General features: G+C 35.7%; 1 protein-coding gene across 2 annotated transcripts in view; it reads right to left on the minus strand.

Annotated features, from left to right (window-relative positions):
- The window catches only part of RFX3 (regulatory factor X3), a 291,963-nt gene extending 268,950 nt beyond the window's left edge, over positions 1 to 23,013 (minus strand). For both annotated transcript variants that reach the window (XM_060014684.1, XM_060014683.1), the window contains exon 1: positions 22,773 to 23,013. In XM_060014684.1, coding sequence (XP_059870667.1) covers positions 22,773 to 22,794 — 22 coding nt within the window. In that variant the 5' untranslated portion in view covers positions 22,795 to 23,013. The remainder of the gene's footprint in view (positions 1 to 22,772) is intronic.
- Between the last annotated feature and the right edge of the window lie 1,748 nt (positions 23,014 to 24,761).

Raw genomic sequence — 24,761 nt, forward strand, 5'->3', positions numbered from 1 at the left:
AACTAAAAGCACCCGCCCACCACTACACACACACAAAAATCACTGAGAAACTGTAGAAATTCTAAATTTCATTTTATTATAAAACCAGGTGATTTTTTTTCATCCCTTTTGGTCAGTAATAATTTTATGTTAATTCTAAAATCTATTCTATCCTATCAGATGCATATTCTATAACTTTAAAGATTAACACTCAACAAGTTACTCACATACATTCATTACAATTAGTACTACTCGAATGCAAATGAGAACAAAAGAGAAAAATAGTGGTCTATCAATAAAATACTGCTAAACAAATTATGTGAAACTGAATTTGAAAAGTGGGCAGAAAAGAGGACTTCCACCTTCTTTAAAAGAAGACACTGTATTGACTTTTATTTAGCTATGTATGATAGGCCTTTTTCATAAAGTATTTAAAGACAAAAATAGATGTTGGCCTACCATAAAATACCAAAGACTATACAGGTAAATAAAAATAATATATGATTTTACAATAACCATCTTATCCAGAACTTTCCAAGGATATTTTGGCTATACTAATATTGCCCATATCTTCTGAAAGTTAAAAATAAAGTTTTTTAAAAGCCAAACAACATCTTTACATTCACAGCAACGTTTAGCCCCTCTATCTATCTAACTACTCTGAACTGGGAGCACTTTTTTAAATAATCTGTCAACTGCACTACCTTATTCTTTTTTAAAGAGCCATGAGCATCTGTCCTTCAATTGTTGTTTTTACTTCTTCTCCGCATTACATACCATAGGAAGCAGAATAAAGGAAATTAGCTATTTCTCTAAAAGTACCAAGAAACAATAAACAGAGGAATGCGGAACAACTATCCCAAAAAGAAAGACAAAGAATTCAATAATAGGAGAGCTGAAGCACGCTGAGAGGTGCAAAGGCAGCATCTGAGCAAAGAACTGAGGTTGAGGCAGGAAGAGAATGGGTTGGCTAAGAAGGTTTAGAACTGAAACAGCCTGTAAGTAAAGCCAAGCAGAGCAGAACAGAGCAAAAGGGGAAAGTGGACAGAAAGGATAATAAAGAGAGACAAGAATACAGAAGGAGAAGATTTGAAAGAAAATCTGCAGAAAGAAACATGAGGATTCATTTTACAGATGAGAAAAAAAGGAAGAAACACAAATATGAAAATTTTATATTCAATAATTGTATTTTCCTTGATCCATCCTTACTTCTTAAGAATCCATGCAACAACTCAGAAAAGAAAATGTTCTTTAAAGATGCAGTGATTATCAGTAACAATTGTGATGTAAAAACCCAAGTGATTAGTAACTTTAAGATTCAACAATTTTCCAATAAAGTACTTTGAAAACTTTCCAATTCTCATTTAGGATAAGAAAAATTTAACTTAATTCTAAAACTGCAGGACCTAATATATGAAAACCTTTTTTAAGTAATGAAAATTGATTTTTGCAAACAAGAACAAAACATTAAAACACACACACTACATATATATACACAGGGTAGTCAATAAAGTCATTAAAGTCAGCTTCTACTTATGAGAATACCATTCACAGGGCCTGTGTCAGGCAAATGTGTTAATTTTAAAGCAGTTATTTAATAGTTGGTCAATTACTAGTATGTATTACATAATGCCAAAAGAATCTGCTCTGAAAGAATCAAAGTTCTAAACTGGCTACATTAATATTTAGGATCCTGTCAGGCACTATTAACTAAAAGTCAATGGGGCAAAATAAAGAATAAATTTTTTTTTTAAATGAGGATAGATATTTTAGTAGAAGTGTTGTTGTTTACTGGGGTCTTGTGTCTTTAAAGTTACAAAGCTGCAGTAATTATAAAATGTGGCTTCATGATAAGAAACCAGGAGCATGTAGGTACAGAGAATCATGTATTTATCTATGGAATTTGGCCTCTCTTTTGCACATTCCAGTTTGCTTGGATTTGCAACACCCTGTCACACTTCATTCATTTCCACATACCACCCCCCACCAAAATCAAAGATCCTCAACAAAAGTTGCTGAATAAAACTGATTCTGAATTTTTAAAAATTTCATAAGCACGTATCAAGAATTATAGGCTCTTTAATAAATCACATCTAGGGTTGGTAGCCAATGTCTCACAGGTTAGAATTCTTTTTAGTAGTCATATCTTACTAATTATAAAGAGAAAAAAAATCATTATGAGAGCTCTAAATATATGGCTCTTCCTGCTTCTACCAGCTCCTTCCTACTGACAGAATACTTCCCAAAATATGTTTTTTCAAAATTTTTCTATAATTTGTTTAGCCAAGGTCAAAAGGATGTTGGTGTACAAAGGAAAAGTTTTTTTAATATTAAAATCTGTAACAGGAATGTGATAAAACACCTGATTGGAAGGGTGCTATCAGTTAAAAACTTGTTTTAAAGCCTCTAAAAAACTTTTACTTTTTAACTACTACTCACTTTTACCATTTAAAAACTTGAAAAAGGTATTGAATAAATGGAAAAAAAGTAACTGGATCGACTGAATTTTGAAATGCATAACTGAGGATAATGAAAAAAGCATCTTGAAGTACATTCTATAAATCTGAGGGACAATTTCAGTCGCATCATATTATAAATGCCAAAAACCTCAAAGACGTATATTTCACAATTTTTTTGTGAAAGCAAATACACAGAAAATCTTTAGAAAACAATAAAAGAAACCATCTTTATAAAGAGATAAATGTTACTTTCTCACAAAGCACTAACAAACTATCTTTGTAGAGTCTATGCTAAATTTGGAAGATAATATTTAATTCCAACTCAAAATCTGAAACCAGAAATATGAAAGTTCACAATTCAAAAGTTTAAATGATACTTGTCTGGACACTAACCTTTATTCTTTGCATGATTTTTTTCTTCATCCATCCCTCTATTCCCGGGAGGTGGGAAGATGACACAACACCGCCAAGCAGGATAAAGGACTGGCAGTCTGAGCACAAGCCCAACTCAGCTGTGTTGGATCTCTTTCCATAGGTAAAGAGTGAGGGGAACAATAATGGAGTGTTTGGGGAGTGAAGGGGTTTGGCTGAAATAAGATTAACCACAAGCTAACCATTAAAGCAGAGAGATGGATACACAGGAATTCATTTCATTATTTCATCATACAGTTCTATTTTTGTATATCTTTAAATTTTTCCTTAATGAAAAAGCTAGGGGGTAAAATATGAGGGCAGACTTGCTCTCCGAAGTCTTTTATATAGCTCACATATTTTTTCATAAACACAGTGATGGTACAAAAAAGTGGTGATACTAAATTCGGCTTCTTTAATTTTTTAATTTATACTTTCAATGGCAAAAATAGCAGGTACTCAAGTTCAATAAACTCTGGACTACAGGGCTTCCCTGGTGGCGCAGTGGTTGAGAGTCCACCTGCCGACGCAGGGGACGCAGGTTCGTGCCCCGGTCTGGGAGGATCCCACATCCCGCGGAGCGGCTGGGCCCGTGAGCCATGGCCACTGAGCCTGCGCGTCCGGAGCCTGTACTCCGCAATGGGAGAGGCCACAACAGTGAGAGGCCCGCGTACAGCAAAAACAAAAGAAAACAAAACAAAACAAAACTCCGGACTACAGGTTGCTAAAATGTGGAAGCATCTGACTCACTTCAGACACAAATGCCGGGGCAAATTTTCAAGTATAATCACTTAACCAGCCTTCAAGGAAGAACACGATTAGAAATAAATATTATATATATAGTTACATAAATTCAAACACAGAAATGTAGTTAAAGATTCCACAGAAATTTCTATTTCCTTAAACATGTTAAAAACATACCCATATTATATATATTACATATTTTGTACCATTTTTTTAGTATTCCAATACAGTACAATACCCTCAAATACTGTCAAACTGTACATTGCATAATGGATGACAGGCACATAGTGTTGAATATCTGACACTGAAGTGAAATGGAAAATACAATTTTGACATTAGTACACTGAAAATCTCATTCTAAAAATATCAGCATGACAATCTATTTGTCAAAATAACAGAATTCAAGACCTCCACTGCCTCCATTAGTAACTTTTATTTATCTAAATAATCTCTCACTTGTCTTTTTGCATATACAAAATTTTACAAAAAATTCAATTCATAAATCCATGATAAGTTACGATTAAAGATGACTAGATAATGATAGATATCTATGCTATATAAACAATGACATTCTAGTTTCACATCTAAGACACTGAAGGGCATTTTGATCACAGAAACCACCAAATGCAAAGATTCTTTCTCCAGTTTAAATCAGCCATATAAGCAAACTGAGAGCATAACCAACAAACCAGCAGTTTGGCTAGTGTAATTTCTATTTGTCTATTAATTATGACTTTTTTTACTTTTAACACTTCATGCATCAATTCTTTCCAATTTTTTAGGATATATTTTAGTGATAGTTACAGGTGTTTCAGAAGAACCTTCAATTGTAAGCAGATAGGGTGAACTTGAAGAAATGAATATCCGCTCTCCTCTCAAAAAAACAAAAACACAAAACTAAGCTAAAAGTTTTCGAAAGAGATTCTTCATCTGCCTATTTCCTTATAGAAAACCATAGTTTTAGTCAATACATTTAAAAAGAATATATAAACGAAAAGGCTCTATTTTCAAAGGCATAGAAAAATGATAAAAGGCAGCAAAGAGAAAGGCAGAAAGAAAAATAAGGACAGATGTAAACAATTAGGACTCTTTAGTACAGAAGGAAGGCTAGCACCAATCAAGGCGTCAAGATAAATACATAAACCCACATTTGAAGAAATATACAAAACTTACCTCTGTCAGACTTTGTTCAAATGTCACCTTCTCTTTAAGTTCTTCCTAATTATCCTATTTAAAATTACAATTTCCTCCACCCTCATCACCTACACTCTCTATACCCCTTCTTTCTTTATTTTTCTCCACAGCATTTATAACCATCTATTATAATACTCATTTACTTTCTCTCTCCCTCATCTCCAATTGCTTCAATGTATACTCCTCTAGAGCAGAGACCTGATTAATTTTGTTCACTGTTGTATCCTCCACAGCATTCCACTGCTTGGCCCGTATTGTAGGTGCCAATATTGGCTCAATAAATAATTGAAGATTATTACAAAAAGTAATAACGAACTTGTACACCTAAACTGATTCTAGAAATTGAAGGGAATCCCCTAAGTCTGAAGAGAGGTCAAGATGACTTCATAACTGGTAGTAAATTCACCAAACTTCATCAAAAGAGATGGTACAGAATGAAAATACATTGATTTTAAAAAGAGCTTATGCAATCTTGAGAAGGAAAAACAGAGCTGGAGGAATCAAGCTCCCTGACTTCAAACTATAATACGAAGCTACAGTAATCAAGACAGTAAGGTACTGGCACAAAAACAGAAATATATATCAATGGAACAGGATAGAAAGCCCAGAGAAAAACCCACGCACATATGGTCACCTTACGTTTGATAAAGGAGGCAGGAATATACAGTGGAGAAAAGACAGCCTCTTCAATAAGTGGTGCTAGGAAAACTGGACAGCTATATGTAAAAGAATGAAATTAGAACACTTCCTAACACCATACACAAAAATAAAATGGATTAAAGACCTAAAGGTAAGGCCAGACACTATCAAACTCTTAGAGGAAAACATAGGCAGAACACTCTATGACATAAATCACAGCAAGATCCTTTTTGACCCACCTCCTAGAGAAATGGAAATAAAAACAAAAATAAACAAATGGGGCCTAATGAAACTTAAAACTTTTGCACAGCAAAGGAAACCATAAGCAAGACGAAAAGACAACCCTCAGAATGGGAGAAAATATTTGCAAACGAAGCAACTGACAAAGGATTAACCTCCAAAATATATAAGCAGTTCACACAGCTCAATATCAAAAAAACAAACAACCCAATCCAAAAATGGGCAGAAGACCTAAATAGACATTTCTCCAAAGAAGATATACAGATTGCCAACAAACACGTGAAAGGATGCTCAACTTCACTAATTATTAGAGAAATGCAAATCAAAACTACAGTGAGGTACCACCTCACACCGGTCAGAATGGCCATCATCAAAAAATCTACAAACAATAAACGCTGAAGAGGGTATGGAGAAAAGGGAACCTTCTTGCACTGTTGGTGGGAATGTAAACTGATACAGCCCCTATGGAGAACAGTATGGAGGTTCCTCAAAAAACTAAAAATAGAACTACCAGAAGACCCAGCAATCCCACTACTGGGCATACACCCTGAGAAAACCATAATTCAAAAGGAGTCATGTACCACAACGTTCACTGCAGCTCAATTTACAATAGCCAGGACATGGAAGCAACCTAAGTGTCCATCAACAGATGAGTGGGTAAAGGAGATGTGGCACATATATACAATGGAATACTACTCAGCCATAAAAAGAAACGAAATTGAGTTACTGGTAGTGAGGTGGATGGACCTAGAATCTGTTATACAGAGTGAAGTCAGAAAGAGAAAAACAAATACTGCATGTTAACACATATATATGGAATCTAGAAAAAAAATAAAAAGGTTCTGAAGAACCTAGGGGCAGGACAGGAATAAAGACAAAGACATAGAGAATGGACTTAGGACATGGGGAGGGGGAAGGGTAAGTTGGGACGAAGTGAGAAAGTGGCATGGACGTATATCCACTACCAAATGTAAAATAGATAGCTAATGGGAAGCAGCTGCATAGCACAGGAGATCAGCTCAGTGCTTTGTGTCCACCTAGAGGAGTGGGATAGGGAGGGTGGGAGGCAGATACAAGAGGGAGGAGATATGGGGATGTATGTATACGTATAACTGATTCACTTTGTTGTAAAGCAGAAAGTAACACACGATTGTAAAGCAATTATACTCCAATAAAGATGTTAAAAAAAAAAAGAGGGAGGAGATATGGGGATGTATGTATATGCATAGCTGATTCACTTTGTTATACAGCAAAAACTAACACACCATTGTAAAGCAATTATACTCCAATAAAGATGTTAAAAAAACTTTTTTAATAAATAAATAAGAGATTATGGATTTATGGATGACAGCTCCATATTAAAAAAAAAAAAAACATTCTTCAGGGTAAAGTCTGTAGTAGACATCAAAGCAAGTGCTACCTTTCCACAGTGCAACCCTTGGTGGACTAGCGCAAGTGCAACCACAGATTTGACTGCTGTAACAATTCCACTCTGATACCACTAAGTGCCTTGGTATAACCTTGGAACTCATGCCCTAATTCTGCACTTTGTGGACATTCCAGTAGGAACAGTGAAGGTAGGCAACAAAAGGAAAAACTAAAGAGTTTGGGGGTATCTGAAGTAGCCCCCCTCCCAAAAAAGTTCTCATAATGCCCCCCATGTCTCTCCCATATTAAGTAGCATTAGGAATTTCCACACTCTGCCACAACCAGAAAATAGGAAGAAGGTACTGAATCCTAAAAGGGACTCTCCAAGTTCTGAAACTAAGAAATTAGTCTTGTCAGACACTAAGGAAATTCCAGGCAAGTCTGAAATTTCATACACACACACACACACGCACGTGTGTGTGTGTGTGTATGTATAAAATGCATATACAGATACAGAGTTAGGTAACAATATGTCATTTGAAAGGTAAGAGGAAAACAGTCCCTGATTAGGTCAGCCCAAATCTACTCCCTGCTAGATGATGCTAATTTGAAGAAATACCAAAAACTCATGAAATCATTTAATTCATTCCATTAAATCCATTTTAAAAAACAGAAAGTTAAAAAATCCATTTGGAATAACAGAACTGCATTGCTCAAATGGTCATTATAAAATCAGGTCTAGACAAAGTTATAAAATGGTTAAATGTGTTTTCTATAATTTGATTAGAGATAAACAATCTGAGGCTTAATCAATAATTATTCATTGACTGCTTCTACTAGGAAAGGCCACTGGGTTTTGTGTTGAGTTCAAAAACCTATTGTGTAGTCATTTGCCCTTTGGAAGCTTACAAACAATTTGGAAAGATCAGACATTTACAGCCATAAATCTAAATCACAATTAGCTATCAATAGCTGTGTTAATAACAAATTCATTAAAAGTAAACCCATCAAGTTAGGGACCACTCTAAGTTTAGGAGAGATGAATTTAAGCAGGGTGGGGAACACATTTTAAATAGAATAAACGATGAGACCCAAGTAATAGAGAAGAGAAAGGACAAGGCATAATTCAGGTGACTATAGAGAAGTAACAGCAACTGCCACTGACTAAGCACTTGGATGTCAGACACAGTGCTATTTGCCTATGTTATCTAATTTAATTTTTTGAAACAGTATTTTAAGTTATCTGCCTAAGGTTAAACTACTAATCAGTAGCAGAACTGGAATTCAAACCCAGGGTTGTTCATTCTGAAGTTCATGCTTTTAATCAATTACACAATATCAAAAGCCAGGCTGGCCAGAAAAGAGAAGTTACAGAGCAGAATGGTGAAATATAAATTTGAAAATGTACCCTAGACTATAAGCTTCCTAACAACAAAGGCTATGGTCACTCAATAAATATTTCTTAAATAATTCTGATGAATACGCAATAAGGAATCCTGCAAGATTGTGACCCCCAAAACATAAAACTCTGGGCTATTTGAAAACATCCAAAGTACCTCCTTTTTAGAGGATTCTATTAATCCATATTAAGAAACGGTTCTAGTAAAAATTTATCCAGATTATAAATTCATAAGATATTAAGACCACACACCATGTTTTAGATTCTTCCTCTTTATATCCAACAAATACAGCAGTCTAGTATTTAGTAACTGGTAACTCAACCTCTATATTCAAACCTCAGTTTAGACTTCCAAGTATTTAGCATTTTCTTTTCATCTGAATTATTTGTATTTTCTGTTCCACTTTATGGGCCAGTAGGTGTGTTGGCAAATCAGGAATATAGTTAAGTCTAAAAGTAAGTGATTCAGATTCCTCCCCACCCACGCCCAAAAACAAAACCCCTTTTCTTTAGTTAACAGAAAGCAAAATTGATTTAATGCACTGCATTCTGATTCTCTCTTAACTCTCATTAAATTAAAAAAAATAAAACCATTAAGATTGGGACTTCCCTGGTGGTACAGTGGTTAAGAATCCATCTTCCAATGCGGGGGATGCCAGTTCGATCCTTGGTCAGGGAACGAAGATCCCACATGCCCTGGGGCAGCTAAGCCCGAGCGTGCCACAACTACTGAGCCCGCATGCTCTGGAGCCCGTGCACCACAACTAGAGAGAAGCCCGTGCGCCGCAACGAAAGATCCCGCATGCCACAGCTAAGACCCATCGCAGGCAAATAAATAAAACACAAACAAACAAACAAAAGTTAAGATTAAGAATGAGTAACTTCTAGGCAAAAATGCAAGAGCTAACTAATATTTCATCATGCCTTTGTTTATCATAGTTCCTTTTTTATTGAAGGTGAGGAGAAATCCAAGGAGAACAGTTTTACAAGAAAGGTTTGTCCATGGGGATTTACCTTGTTAAGAGCGAAAGACAAATGGTTTTCCCCTATAGGAAACCTACTCTTGTTTTATATAAATGTATCCTTTGGTACTACAAATGAAGCTGGTAAGAGCATCAGATTACTGCTAGAAAGTTCAGTTATTTGTCATTTTCTTGGTCTCTCTGAGGTGGATTATTTCAAATAATCAACAGGGTTAGTGCTCAAATGATAAAGGTCATCTTTATCACAAAACAGGACACCAAAACTAAGTTCAAGCCTGACCTCATAGGTTTACTTCCAATTCTAACACACACACACACAGAAAAATAAGACAAAATCTTGGTAATTACTTATTCCTGCCACAGTCTCATACTAGTAATCAGTAAACAATATATCCTTCCAAAAACTCAGATGAAGAAAATAAGAAGTCATATAATAGCATGACTGCTGGTATTGCTTCTGGTTGCTATGGAATAAAGGGCAGTCCCTTCACATTCTCATTCGTTGGTTCTCTTACTTAAGAGTGCTGCAGCACCTTTAAATCCCAGCCAGGCAAGTCTCAGCTTGTATGACCAATAACAGCTGCCAGTAATTTTACTTTTGCTCCTCAAGAGAGTGACCTACAGGAACAAATATTTCAATTTTTATAATTAAAAATTCAATGAATTTTTACAATCTTTAGAAGGATTAGAATCGTCCTTACCCTCATCAAATTATGACATATTATCACTAACACACAGCAAGGGGAAATACGAACGATAGGGATTACAAATCTACTATTTTCTTTCTTAAAAAAAAAAACAAGCAAGTATGGTACTTCCCCTTAATGTACAGCCATTTAAAACTTTGGAAAATAAAATTTAATTGCATTTCTATATCATTTTAAAATAAAGCAATTAAATAATGACCTATATACAAAAATTATAGTTGGAAGATGATAAAAATTAAGATATTTATTCAAATATTGAATACAGAATTATAAAATTTTACTTTTTCTAGGAAAAATACAGAGCTCAAACTCTAGATAAAATAAGCAAGTAGAGTGAATACTTACGGCAGCACGTTTGCGCTGTCTGCCTTTAAGGAAAGGTTTTCACCAGCTATGATATATACCATAAGAACACTGGTCGAGGAGTGAGGAGCCTAGGGCTCAACAGCGCCAGCTCTGATAAATGCTGTATGTCCAAGTCACTTAACCTCCGTTTTCTTTCACATAAATGGGGGTTGGGGGAGTTAAACGAGATAACCTCCAAAGTCTGTTCCAACTTAAAAATTCTGTTTCTAAAATAAAACATCCTAATGATGTCTCTACTGGAATCTATATATTTGCGCCATTTGGAAGCATGTTTAACTCTAGCAACAGACCTTTTTACCTCTTTAATCTCTACTCCAGCATCCTGGCTACCCCTTTTGGTCAGCTGTGCAGATCAGACACAGTAAAGGGGCAGAAGAATATGGCCGTAGAATATTTAAGTAGAAACAGGGATAAAGCCTGAAGTTGGGCCCCTAAGGAAAGAAGACACTCACTATAGGTGGCTTGAGGCTCCAGCTTCAGACTCAAAAGCTTAGCTGCCATGCAAACAGGGTCAGGTTCTAAAATACAAGTCAATTATTTGATAAAGCTTTCCTTCACATGGTGTTCTTCCAAATTAGAACATTAAGTTGTTTGCTGTTGGGGAGTTACTCCAATACAGAATAAGTAGAGCAATATAATCTACCCACAAACAAATTAAAAGAATGACGTACAAAATATTAATCCCTTTCACCTCTGGGAGGTAAATATCAAGAGAGTTGTTTTCCTGCATCCTGCAAACAAGGGCTGCAGCACTTGTGCTTGATCCCTTTTTTAATGATAGGTCAGATTTCAAGTAGAAGACCCTGGAATTACTAAACAAAAGACTTGACCAACAAATGAGAACAAACTTCCTGATTTACAAATGCTGTGCTGAGAAGAAACAACATGAAGATCAACCACTCTTAAATACTTTGTTTTAAATATAACGTAAGCACTGTTTCAAGGCTACATTGAGTCTGTTCTTAACATAAGACTTAAATTTTTTCAAAACAATGTAGAACAAAATAGGATTCAAGTTTATTTCAATAAACAAATTATTTCAAATTATATAGGTTTAAGAACAGAACGTAATAATCCTTAGGTCTGTGTGATGGACACATGAGGGTTCACTATACTATTCTATATTCTTCACTGTTAGTTTTAAAAGTTTTTAAAAAAGAAAGTTTTAAGATTATAAACATTTATGGTACACAGATTTTCACTATATATTGGCTTCCCATATGTAAACTGCTTTAGATATCAGATAAGCTAATCAGATATTCTAATTGAATATATTAACTTTCTATAGTAATATATAACTTTGTAACAATAAAATAATTACAAGAAAACTCTGATACATCTCAGTTTAATTCTTTTCTATATACAACATTAATAGTGAAATCACATACAATAATAGTCAAAAGTCCCAGAGCTTTACTGTAAATATTTCAGACAAAAAAAGTAATGTAGTGTCCATAAGAAACTTAAGTATAATCTGTTTTTCAGCTTCCCCTATTCGTTAAAATCAAGTAAGGCAAAAAAGTAAATGATTATTCACCCAACAAATTATCTCACCATTCATACTTTGATTTATCCATCTCACCTTATTTTTAATCTTTACTTCAAAATTTTCTAATTTCATCTAACTGCATTTTCAATGTCTCCTCCTATCCTTTGTTTTCACCCTTGATTCCTAAATATCATCTCCATCATTTCTGCCTTCTAAAATCTGAAATCTTAAAAAATACGTCCACATAGCTGAGAATATATAATTTCGTATCAAATACCTAATTTCTCTCTTTTCTTTCAAAATAGTCCTTAAAACCCAATAGAAAGCTGAGCCATTTCAGGATTCCTAAGTTAACCAAAATAGTACTGGCACTAAATACACATTGATATAAATCCTTTAATTCCTCATTCAAAAGTAAAGCTAAAGAACAATGATGTTAAACTACAAGATTATAGACTAACATATCCAATTATTTCTTATGTCTCTGCTAGAATGTTTTTGAATAAAATATTAGAAATAATGTTATTAACTGTAGTGGTAATATTATTAAGTATACTTAATGTGGCAAACTGAATTTCTTATGTAGACCCTAACATCACCCTTCTTTTTCTCTATACTGTACTAACCATTATTCGTACTCTAATTTTTCCAACTATATGTTCCTGCCCCAATTTACCCTCATCTTACCCCATTCCTTCAGATTAAGGTGTTGTTCTAGGCATGCGGTGTCATCTATTAGCATTCTTTCTAAGGTTTGTAAACCAAAGGGTAAACTGGAGCTTCCAAAGCTCACGGACAATGCATTACACAGGACTGTGCTACAGGATTTAGGAAATTCCAGACAGCTGTGTAAATTAACAAAAATGCAATATCATAGAGAGGTTTATATTATCCAAGAAAGATGCCTTTATTTTAAAGTTTATCAAGGACAGCATGACTGCAGGTGAGTAACGTATCAGGATCACTATAATGACCTCCTCCCACAAATGACTTTGATCTTCATCTCCATTCCATGGGCACTGGCATTTCTAAAAAGACCAGTAAATACTCAAGTAAATCTAACCCAATCAAAATATTAAAATACATCACCCCCCAATTTCAAAGATAAAACCCACTTACTTCCAAACCATATGGCTCTCAAACCTCTGGTGAAATATAAATCCACATCTATTATACAGCTCCACTCATTCAACATTATTTAAAAGGTTTTAAATTTCAAAACTCGGCAGACTTCTAAAAATAAAAGCATAGCTCAAATGTTGATCCAGCAGCACAATATCTTAACCTACTACAATCAGAATTACAATTTTTGCCTTTAATAACTTAATTCAATTTCAGCGTTCATGGCCTTTGTTAACTAAAGGTAGCCTCTAAATATCTCCGTATAATGTGAGACACCATTAAAAATCGTTCCCCAAATCACAGGAAGGTCATTCAAAGAACTTAAGTCAAACATTTCCCCTAATTTTCTTTGCCTCAACCAAATAGCACTGGAGTAGTTCCTAGATATGTAGAATGCGGAAACCAGTGAGCAAAAGCAGTTTTGACAGAAGTTCTGAAGTACCAATTAAAATGACTTTCTAAAGGTCTATGCACAAACACACACATATACACAAAACACTATATATAAGATAAAATCCATTTTTCTTAATATAAGTACACTCTAAAAATATAAAGTGACGTTTTAAACAAAACATGTTTTGAAATGTCCTTTAGAAGCATGCAGTGTGATTATGTTACACGATCGAAACAAAGAATCTAACTTTATCTGGTGCCTGTATATCAATATTTCATGTTGGGCTCTCATCGTGGTACATCAAAACATGCATATTGTATATTTAAGATGGTAAAAGTGACTTTCAGATCACTAATATATCTTTTCATGTGTTTTTTTTAATGACCCTTATGCTGACACTTCATTAAAACTCATCTCCAAGATTGTCATCAGATATAACCAGATGTCAATCAGTGAAAGCCTGGTGTGACAGGTTACACTCTTTGGTTCTTTAAAATGTCAGCCTCAATAGGAATAGGGGAAAAACCTAAGTTCTATTGCAAAAAATATATCCAGAAAACAATCCACCCAAAGCAAAATGTAGAGAGGTGGATTTAAAGCATCATTTCTGTTATCTAGCACACAAACTAGATTTTCTCACCACTGTCTTCTACCTTTCTAAATCTGTGCATGACTAAATCACAATATAGGCTCTTTAAAAGAGAAAGATATTATTGCACACCAATATACTAAGGGATAGACATATACAGATACAGTCAATCTTTAGGAGAAAAGGAATCACAGACAAATACGAAGTAATAAAATGCCTATCCTCACAAAAGTGTGTGTACTCTGCATAATACTACAACAGGAAAGGAAATAGATCTGGAAGACATACTGGATCACCTGAGTCATTTCTGTTTCTCCCCTCCCCATGCCCTGCAATCCCCACCCCAACCTCTATTTCCACCAAAACGTCACAGTCCAGGAAAACAAACTGGATAGAGTATGCAATGCACGAGTATTCAACAATGGAAACAGGATATGATTTCTAAATGTATCTCCCTCTTCCTGCCCCTCTCCAGCAACCCTCCCTCACCACCCCCAAAAGTAAAGCATGGAAGAAAGAAATTTAAGTGACTAGCAAAGGGTTTCTGAAATGGTTTTGCACATTAAGATAAACTATGCTGATTGAGACTGAAGAGGGCCAGATGCATTTTTAAGGATGATAGTTTTATACTGAAATGTATAAAGCCATCAATCATTCAGATCTGTAGTTCAGAAACTTGAATACGATTCTATCAATAAAAATAGCATTCAAAAATAATTTTAAAAGCAACAATTACAATCTATTAATCTTTCATACACTCCTTATTAAACTGGTAAAAGAGGTGAGGTGAGATAGAGCAGAATATAAGACTTATCTTGAACTAATGCAAAAATACTTCCTTTCACAGCATGCAATCCTCTAAAATCTTGTAAGTGCACTTCTCAAATTAACATTAAAGTACCGAGCAAAGTAAGTCAGACAGAGAAAGACAAATACCACAAGATATTGCTTATATGTGGAATCTAAAAACAATGGTACAAATGAACTCATTTACAAAATAGAAATAGAGCCACCAATGTAGAAAACAAACTTATGGTTACCAGTGGGGAAAAGGGGGGGGGGGTAAATTGGGAGACTGGGATTGACATATACACACTACTATATATAAAACAGATAACTAATAACGACCTACTGTATAGCACAGGGAACTCTACTCAATATTCTGTAATGACCTATATGGGAAAAGAATCTAAAAAGAGTGGATATATGTATAACTGATTCACTCTACAGTATACCTGAAAGTAACACATCATTGTGAATCAACTATACTCCAATAAAAATTTTTTAAGTCATGAAAATGCATACCTCTTGACTAAAAGACACAATTTTTCTGCCACCAAACCTAAATTTTAAAAATGCTAACCAAGTATAAACAATATTCAGAGAAATGAAAAGCAGCAATTATTGCCAATGGAAAACTACAAAAGAATACTAGTGTGGAAGATGGCAATGCTCCCCACAGCAGGGCCCCAAAGTAGTCCAAAAGCCCTCAGAATTTGCCCAACTCCTTGACAGGATTTTAGCTCTTTTCAAAACTAGCTGAATAGCATGAAGGGAAGAAAAAAGTCAAGGCTTTAATAACTGGGGAAGAAATGTTAAAAAATGAGATCAACAGAAATTAAATTAATTTTTCTTGCTTCTAATGAGAGAGAGAGAGAGAGAGAGAGAGAGAGAGAAGGCTTGGGCTCCTCACCACCCCACCCCGCTTTCTCTGTTAATTTGCCTATCCACATACTTGGGAAATTATGTCCTGTTTTAAATACCTCATTGGGGAGCAACAGGCAGGAGCCCCAACTGTCAGACACTTGTCTGGCACACAGACATAGAGGAGCTGGCGCAGCAGGAGCTCAAGCTGTGAGACGCAGCTAATTCCTCTGTGGGTGAGAACATCAGGGCACTTGGCCATAGCTCGCTACAGGGGCCACTGAAATGGTGGAAGCTTCTGACTGTGACATAGGTATGGCCATTATGCTAGACCCATGTTTTTTTATGCTGGGTTTTCTTTCTTTGTTGTTCTTATCAGAAGAAACAATAGGCAAGCAAAATGCCATCAGTAAAGGAAACACCAATTCCAGGCTCCATGTTATTGGCATGTTTCCCTTTTTCCACACCAATCTCACCATGGAATCATAGACTATTAGTGCTGGAAAGGGCTTTAGCGATCACATAGCACTACTGCTTCATTTTACAAATGGAGAAACTGAGACCTAGGAGGTTTAAGTGACTAGCTTAAGGTTTTTCACTTAGTGGCAGACTGAATACCAGAACAGAAGCTCTTTTTCTCCTCTTTACTCTCCTTTGGCTGGCACTTTTGAAGACCTTTATTTCCTAGCCTAGTCACCCTCTCTTTTCTCCTTCCACATCACCTCTCAATTTAGGTCTCCTCTCACCAACTAATGTACTTTCATTTTCAGGCCAGCTGCCTCACTCTTAGCTTTCCTGGGCTCAGCTCCTATTATCCCTTGCCCATTTTTGCCTAAACAGGAAGACCTCTCGTAATCTTGACCAGGCACTGTAAAGTAAAGGCAAGCAATACTGACTGGGTATTACAGCTTCTAATAAAAGTAATGAGAAAGAAGAATCCAGGAGTTAAAAGTCAGCAATGGGCAGGCACATGTGACTGTGCAAACACAGTATTTTGGGACTAGACAAGAGATTTAACCTAAAGTGCTCAGCCAGAGGCCAATACATAGCCGGGACTAGGAAGGGAAACTCGTGGAGCATAATTATGCTCAGGTTACATCATTAGTGGAACAAGGATATGTATTTGTTCATGAGGACAGTCAGATGGATAGAAATTGTAAGAAGATAATGGATGATTAAAAATGGTAAGAATGATATATAACCTTACCACCTAATAAGTCACATTTCCTAGCCTTTTTCCAAAAGTTCCCTTTAAAATGTGTGTCAGATTCACTAGAGAAAGGAAGCAGAGGAGACGGCTGAGCTGAGAGTCTACATACTTTTTATGTTGGGACTAATTATCTATAAAAATAATGTAAAAGGAATCATATAATTAATTGAACATTTAACAGGAGTAGGAGGATGGGAGCAGGTAAGATGAGGGAGACAGGCAAAAAGCCTGTACAATACACAATGCTTCAGCAAAAAAGATGACACACGGTATCAGATAAATTTTCAATTGTAATGTATAAACCACATTTCCACTTTGAGAAAGATCGGGCTATTGAGATCACTGTAAAATGAGAAAAACATTTCATTCTTAGTCAAAATGCTTAGACAAATAGAAATATAGCAAATTACTGAATAGTAACTTTAGATATAGCAGTCAACTAAAATGATTCTTTCAACATCTTTAATGCCCTAACAAAGGGAACCAAAGGCGTTATTTTTCTACTACTATTTCATATTATATGTTTTACTGAATAACATTCTTGAGGTTACTTTATACCTCAAGATTGGGGTTGGCAAATTCTTCTAAAATTACTTATTGCTACAGGTAAACAAATGGTGACCTCACATTTTTCTACTGTTAGTAAAATAACGATTCTAAGCAGTGCATATAAATTGGAATAATTCCTCGATGAACTCATCTTTATACAACTATTATCATTATTATATATTAATAACTGCATTTTGTAAAATGTTTATAAATAGGGCTCAAAATGTTTTCAAATGAATTCATGTATAATAGATGTGAAAAGGAAAATATCAATTGGACAATGAAATGGACCACGGGAAGTTAAGAGTTTATGAAATGTTACATCATTAATTCTCAGTCTGAGATCCCTAGACCAGGAGAGTTATCCAAACATAAAAAGAATCCGTTACAATAAGGCTGCAAAGTAAAACTAAAACATAACTTTGGGCTAGCACCCTATTAATTCAGTGTAATAACAAGACTGGTTATCAAATGATAATCCAAACCTACAGTTGACAGCTTCGTGTCTTTTATTTTTAAAAGGGTGGAAGAGGTAATAATTATTTAATGAGTGCAGATCAATAGGCAAAATCTTTAAAAACTTAGGACCCACTGGGAAGTAGATGGTCAGAAGTGTATTAAAAGGATTCTTAGATAGCAAAAAAATTAGACTGGGTATCTTCTCAGTATTCCCTAAGAACCAACATGTATTGAGCATGTGTTCCATGTCAAATACTGAGCAAAGCACATTACATGAACTAGCTCCTTTACTCTTCACAAAACTCCATAAAGCAGATTAAGGCTGATCTATTTTTCAGATGAGAAAACTGAGGCTAAATGAAGCTAAACAACCTGTCCAAGGTTCCACAGCTAATAAGATTATCTGAAATCTGAGTCCAAAGCCTGTGTTTTTAACCAATATACTTATCCTCAATCTATTTAAAAAACAAAACACATACCTATTTGATACTCTAAATACATTCCAATTTTTTAACTCATTCATTTTCATTAAGTACATCTTGTAGTTTGATGTGATATATAAAATATCAAATATAAAGGTTTTGAAACAACGTCATATACTTTAAATTCTTAGTGGCATAAATTAGTTTATGTTAATGAATTGGTAGGATCACATGTTTAAGGAAAAATGCCTAACCTATTTTAGCAAGACTAATACTTAAAAATATTATTATTCTCTATTGATGTTTTGAATTCTTTGTGGCATGTCTTATAAAGGTACTTTTAAAAAATATCATATTTTGCTGATTGTACTTAAATGTGGGACAACAGTATACATAAATCCGTTATCTAGAGGGAAAAAAAGTTTATTTGATATAACTATACCTTTCTAAGCTTACTTGAGGCAGATACTGACTACCACTGCTTCAGTATTTGTCTTTTAGAGTATACATGTACTGCTGAGGAAGTAAAGTCAATGATGCAAGAAGAACCCAAAACAGTGAATTCAACAGTTCTCCTAAAAAAAAAAAAAATCTCCATGAACAAATATTCAGATACAGAAAGCAATATAAGATCACTTCCAGTTTAGAAGTATAAGGCACAGAGGAAAGTGGAGAATCTAAAACTTTTCAGTTAATAAAGCCAAGTTAAATATTCAAACCAGACTATTCTAACAGCATGAAGTGGGGACCAAATTCTCCAATTTCTGTTATTATTGTTGTTGACTTAATTAGCCTGGTAACTATTATTACCATTTATACTTTTGAGAGTTTTAAATTATACCATAAAAAGCATACCACTAATTATGCCATATATAAATGCTGTAAGGATATACAATATACTGATATGTGCAACAATGCCAAATTTATGGAGTACAAAGCCATATTGCCAAAACAGTATGATTTTCAAGTTAAACTAAATTTTTTAGATACAGATTAAAATACCTGCATAAGAAGATGATAAATGTATATGCCTACAGGACGAATGCTGACATTCAGATTATGCCAAAGATATCAATCTTGATATTGTTTTATGCTGTGCTAATATATATTAGTACACAGAAAGATAGGCTTTGATGAAAAGCTGCCAATTAAGACAGTAGATTAAATTGAAACTCCATAAAAATAAGGCTATTATATGCTTGAATGCATAAGTAATTAAATTTTTTTTCTTTAAATAAAAGTTCTAATCAGTTCACATTCTTAGTGATAATAATCTCTTGTTGCAAACAGCACAGCACCCTCTGGTGCATCTGTTGTAAGATGTATAAAATTTCCACCAAAAAAGGATAGAATCCGAGTAAAAATGAACCTTAGAAATCAATAGTTTGTTACTATTTTATTTACTCCAGTACGTATTTTTAAACACTAATGCTTGAAAACAATTTTCACTTAAAAACAGCACTAAAAACTTTATAATAACAATTGAAGTAGATAAGGAAAATGTTTTCATTTGAAAATATTTAAAATAACCAACAAAAACAACACTGGTTCTCAACATTTATCATTTAAATTAAAATAATGCTGCCCCCCAAAAAATTCAAGTATGGGATGGCAAAAGTTAACTTGTCATGTTAACCAAATTTCACTTTATTCAAATCTGCCTTGGCTTTTTGCTTCAGATAAATTGACTAATTGTGTAAAGTGCTCCTGAGTACTTTGCTGGATTCAAAGGGAATTTATCATTCCTTTAAAGAATTTGAAGTGTTTTCTGAAAGGATCTGCAACTTACACAGCTCAAAACAAGAATGATATTCAAAAATAAAAGTTACGCTAATTAAATTAGGAATCAATTTGAATAGTTCAAAACCTTTACTTTAAAAAGAAAACTCTTCCTACGAAAATAATTAACTCCAAAAGTATATTTTACTAAGGACAAAAGCAAAGGATGCCACCTGCTTTAGACAGCCCTTTTGTGGACCGGTGGAAGTCCCAACACAATGCACTAGAAATGAAAGTGACACCTGTTTAAAGCAGCCATCTGTCCCTAACAAAGCAAGATTTAGTTAAATCCGCTTAATCTTGGATTTCCAAAATATGGGAACACTATGCACCTGTGAACAGAGAGGAATTTAAAATCTGTTTTGCAACAGCCACTGGGAAGCCATACCAAAGAGTTAAAAGCAAAGGATTCCATTAGGGAAACTAAGTGCTTATTTTTTAAAGTAACTAGAAGTAGAGGATTTTTAGCCTAATGCTCAGCATTAAAAACAAAGCAGGCAAAAAAAAAAAAGCAGACTTTTCATAATTTAAAGGTTTATGTCTTCCAAGACTCTTTTGTAATTTGAAAGCCTCCTTGTTCGGTATTCTCATTTCTTGTAACACAGGCTCACTAGAAATACAAAATAAAACAAAGTAACATTCCTACTACACTGTTCAGAAAAAAAAATTTTCTAACTCTTCCTACATATCTGATGCTATATCTTCTCTTTTAAACACACACACACACACACATACTATAATATCTGAGACACAAAGATCATACTCCACCTACTGATTTTTTCAGTTGACAGTTTAGAGGAAAGCACATAAAACATCAACTTTCTCAAGAAAAATGAAACATGTTACCAAAAAGTAACACATATCATCCTTTAAATAATAGATTAAATCTATCTTGATTTTACAATTCATTTTTAATTGGTAATTTTTTTACTATTAAATTTGTTTCTGATTTAAAAATTGTTTTGTTTAGCATCAAAGTATATTAAATTTATAAACTATAAATTTTTTATTTCAGTACTTGTAAACTATAAACCTTTTATTTGAGTACCTAAGTAGAGTACGAGACTATTTGAATACTGGAGGAGTAATATACTATTTTTTAAATTAGGCATAACTACCCCATATAATGAAAACATTGTGGAATGGCACATTTTAGAAATGCATTTTAGTTTACTGTTATACATTTAAATGTACTACATAAATCTGCCTATATACCATTTAATGCAATTTATAGGCACAATAATATAAAAAGACTGAGATAGGCATTATGACATACAGTGAATCACAGATATTCAGCTATTCAAAACAAGTTACAAGTAACTCCTATTTCATAATTTTAGTTTTAAAGTTTGGACACTTTTCCGAGTTCGTTTTTTAGTCTAAAAACAAACACAAGAGAATACAAATACATAATATAGTCCCTCCTAGGAAAAATATCTCAGAAAAAAAATGTTACTAAACATTTATCAATGTGTTAAATTTTTTAACTTATCATTTGTTAGTATTTCTGGCTATTATTTACTTAATCCGTATGAATAATGTTGACACACTTGAGTCCAAAGCATGTCTAGCAGCAACTTTTATATCACATAAGTGCTTTTAAAAATGAATAGGTAATAGAATTCAATTTAAGTTCTGCTCTCAAATCACCTTGTGAATGAAAATCTGAATTATAGAAAACCTGAGATAGTCGTAATGAGTGAAATGCCTGAAAAAAATTCTTGGACACTGCAAGTAAAAATATTAAACCATAAAATTATAGCATATAATCTACTCGACTGAAAATGCATTATGTAAATGGCATAAGGTCTGAAACTGTCTCAAGACAGCAAAACTCCTATTAACTTCAGAGAGTTTATAGGACCCAGGAACTTCACCATCCAAAAGTGTTCAGGCATTTGACACTCATCTGAACAGAAAAAAAAATACAGGTTAGTATCAGAGATTTGCAAGAAACCCAGGTTGGGGAGGCGGGAGGGCAAATATAAAGAAATTTGAGTGCTCTGAGAAAGACTTCTTTCAGAACAAACATCACCCTCATTTAAAATAGCAATCACAAGGAAATGGACTTTAAAAAAGAAAAGATTTTTTTTAAACCTCTTATTTTACAAAATATTAGCCTTAATAGCTTTACAATTACCCAACCTGCTCAGTGACATTCTGAAGAATAATTAATACTGTCATATTATTCACAGGCTGCTCTGTCAGGTAAATCAATATATGTTTGCTGTTAGAAAGAAGACTATTTAAATAAGCATTTAAAAATTCCAAATTGGAAACTTCAATTTGTGCGAATATTACAGTACACTATATTTGTTTTAGCACACATTCATTATCAAAACTCTTTACTGATAATTAATTAAACATTACACTGAAAAATGAACAAATTTACAGGATCTGTAAAACTGGGTTACCTCTAAGAGCCTATAACTTGAGGACTGATAAGTATTCAAATCTATAGAGAAAAATACAGTTTTGAAGCAAGGACCTAAAAAGGAAAGAGTTCTCTCTCTTCAGCAGGTTTAAGTCACTGTCCAAAGAAAACCAAAAAATAAATTTAAAAGACTATGTTAAGAACACATATGCCTAGATCTTAACAACCACAAAGAAAGTGAAATATACACACGTTTCAAGTTGAGAAGCTTCATACATTCTTTATGAACAACTTGACTTCAATTTCAACTCTCAAAGGAAAACGAAGAGAAGATTTAAAAAAAAAACTCTTTAAAGTACCATAACTGTCACAAATAACACTGTAAACTGAGTTCTCACAAAGCTTCCTTACGTCCTTTCCCTGTCTGTCACACAGTCTCATAACCACAATGAAAATTGTTAACACTCCACTGTGGGGAAGGAGGTTCATCAAAGTGAAATGGAACCTCACTCGTACCCCTCCCATCTCCACATGAAGGATAAAGCACTGTCAATAACTACTAACCCAAGTATCACAGATGCCCTGCATCCGGTTTAAATCACACACACACACACACACACACACACACACACGCACACACACACACCGAAAAAGAGAGAGGAGAGAGACTTTTTAAAAAAAGATCTCTTTCCCAATGCAGCAAAGAACCCAGCAAAGAGGCCCCTGGTTTCAGTGTGTGTGCAAGGGGTGTGGGGGGAGAAGAAAGAGGGGGAGGGAAGAGTGCCGAATGGATATTAAGATTGTTTGCAGCACAAAGAAAACACAGTTTTAAAAGAGAAAAAAGAAAACCATGCAGCTGATGATGGTAAAAGAAGAGCAGCTCATTAAGCACAAGGCAAAGAGGGGCAAAAATGAAGGCAAGAGGCAGTGGGAAAAGTTCACCGATGTACGAGGATAAAAATAACAAAACCCATAACAAGGCCCCACAAGTGAACAACAACAACAAAACACCACCTCGTGGGTCCCCCCTTGCACACACTTGTCTATTTCGGTTTTGAAAGAAACAGGAACCAAGCAGCTTTGAAAAAGAAGAAAATTGAAAGAAAGAAAGAAAGAAAAAAAAAAAACCTTATCTCTTCACCTGACCCTCCTCCTCAGACCCAGACCTAAGGGAGAGCTCCACCGTCCGCAACGCAAAACTGTGGCTCCCTCTCCCGCTCGGCTCGCAGCCCCCCGAGCTCCCGCTCCATCCCTGAAGCGCGGCCGCGGAGGGCCGGGGCCGGCGGGCGGGCGGGCGGCGCGGCGCCCACACCCCCGACCCAGCCGCAGCGCGCACGGTCCATTGTAAACAAGCCCGGGGGACGGAACCCCTCGGCAGCGGCGCCACAGCTGCAGCCCCGGTGTCAGGAGTGAGACCCCCGCACAGCCACACTCGGCTCGCACACACGGACACACACACACGCACGGACACACGCGTTCACACGCATCCACACGCTCCCACACACATGTAGAGACCGAAGAATATTCACCTTGGCTGTGGATTATTGTGGTGTTGTTGGTGGGTGATGGAGATGGTGGTGGTGGGGAGGAGGAGGAGGAAGAGGAGGAGGAGGAGGAGAGGAGTAGTTGTTGTTGATGGGTAACAGTCGCCAGGACTACGGTGACTATGGCGCTTGATTCACAAGGCAACGGTTGCTATAACTCACAAAAGAGAGAGAGAGGGAGAGAGAGAGGGAGCGAGAGGGAGAGGGAGACACTCACACGGGGAGGGGTGGGGGAGGGAAGAGGGGAGGAGGCGGGCCCGGCTAGCGGCCGGAAGGGGCGGGCTCAGTACCCTGACTGACAGCCCCCGAACCGGGTTGGGCTGGGCGCGGGGCCGGGGTTCCGAGGAAGGGTTCCGAAGGGACGCGCTAAGTTTGGCGGGGGCTGAGGTCACCCCAGGGTCCCCTCGGAGGTACGGTACTACACGCCCTGGCGAGGCTGGCGGAGGAATTGAGGGCCGTGGTGCGAGGTATACTTTCTGTGAAACGAGAGCTGCCAGTCGCAGCAACCAGCTCAGTGCCCAAAAGCCTCAGAGCCGGGAGAAGGTAACAGCTAACCCATGAGAGGGGGTGTCGAGGGCGATTCCAGACACCTTGTTTAAACGACGAGCTACAGCAGAGGAAGAATCCACTTTGAAGCGTGGCTCCGCCCCCGGCATAAACGTCATTTCCGGGGCGGGGCGGGCGGAGGGTCCCGGAT

The sequence above is a fragment of the Delphinus delphis genome, chromosome 6 (genome assembly GCF_949987515.2).
Source record: "Delphinus delphis chromosome 6, mDelDel1.2, whole genome shotgun sequence".
Classification (NCBI taxonomy): domain Eukaryota; kingdom Metazoa; phylum Chordata; class Mammalia; order Artiodactyla; family Delphinidae; genus Delphinus; species Delphinus delphis.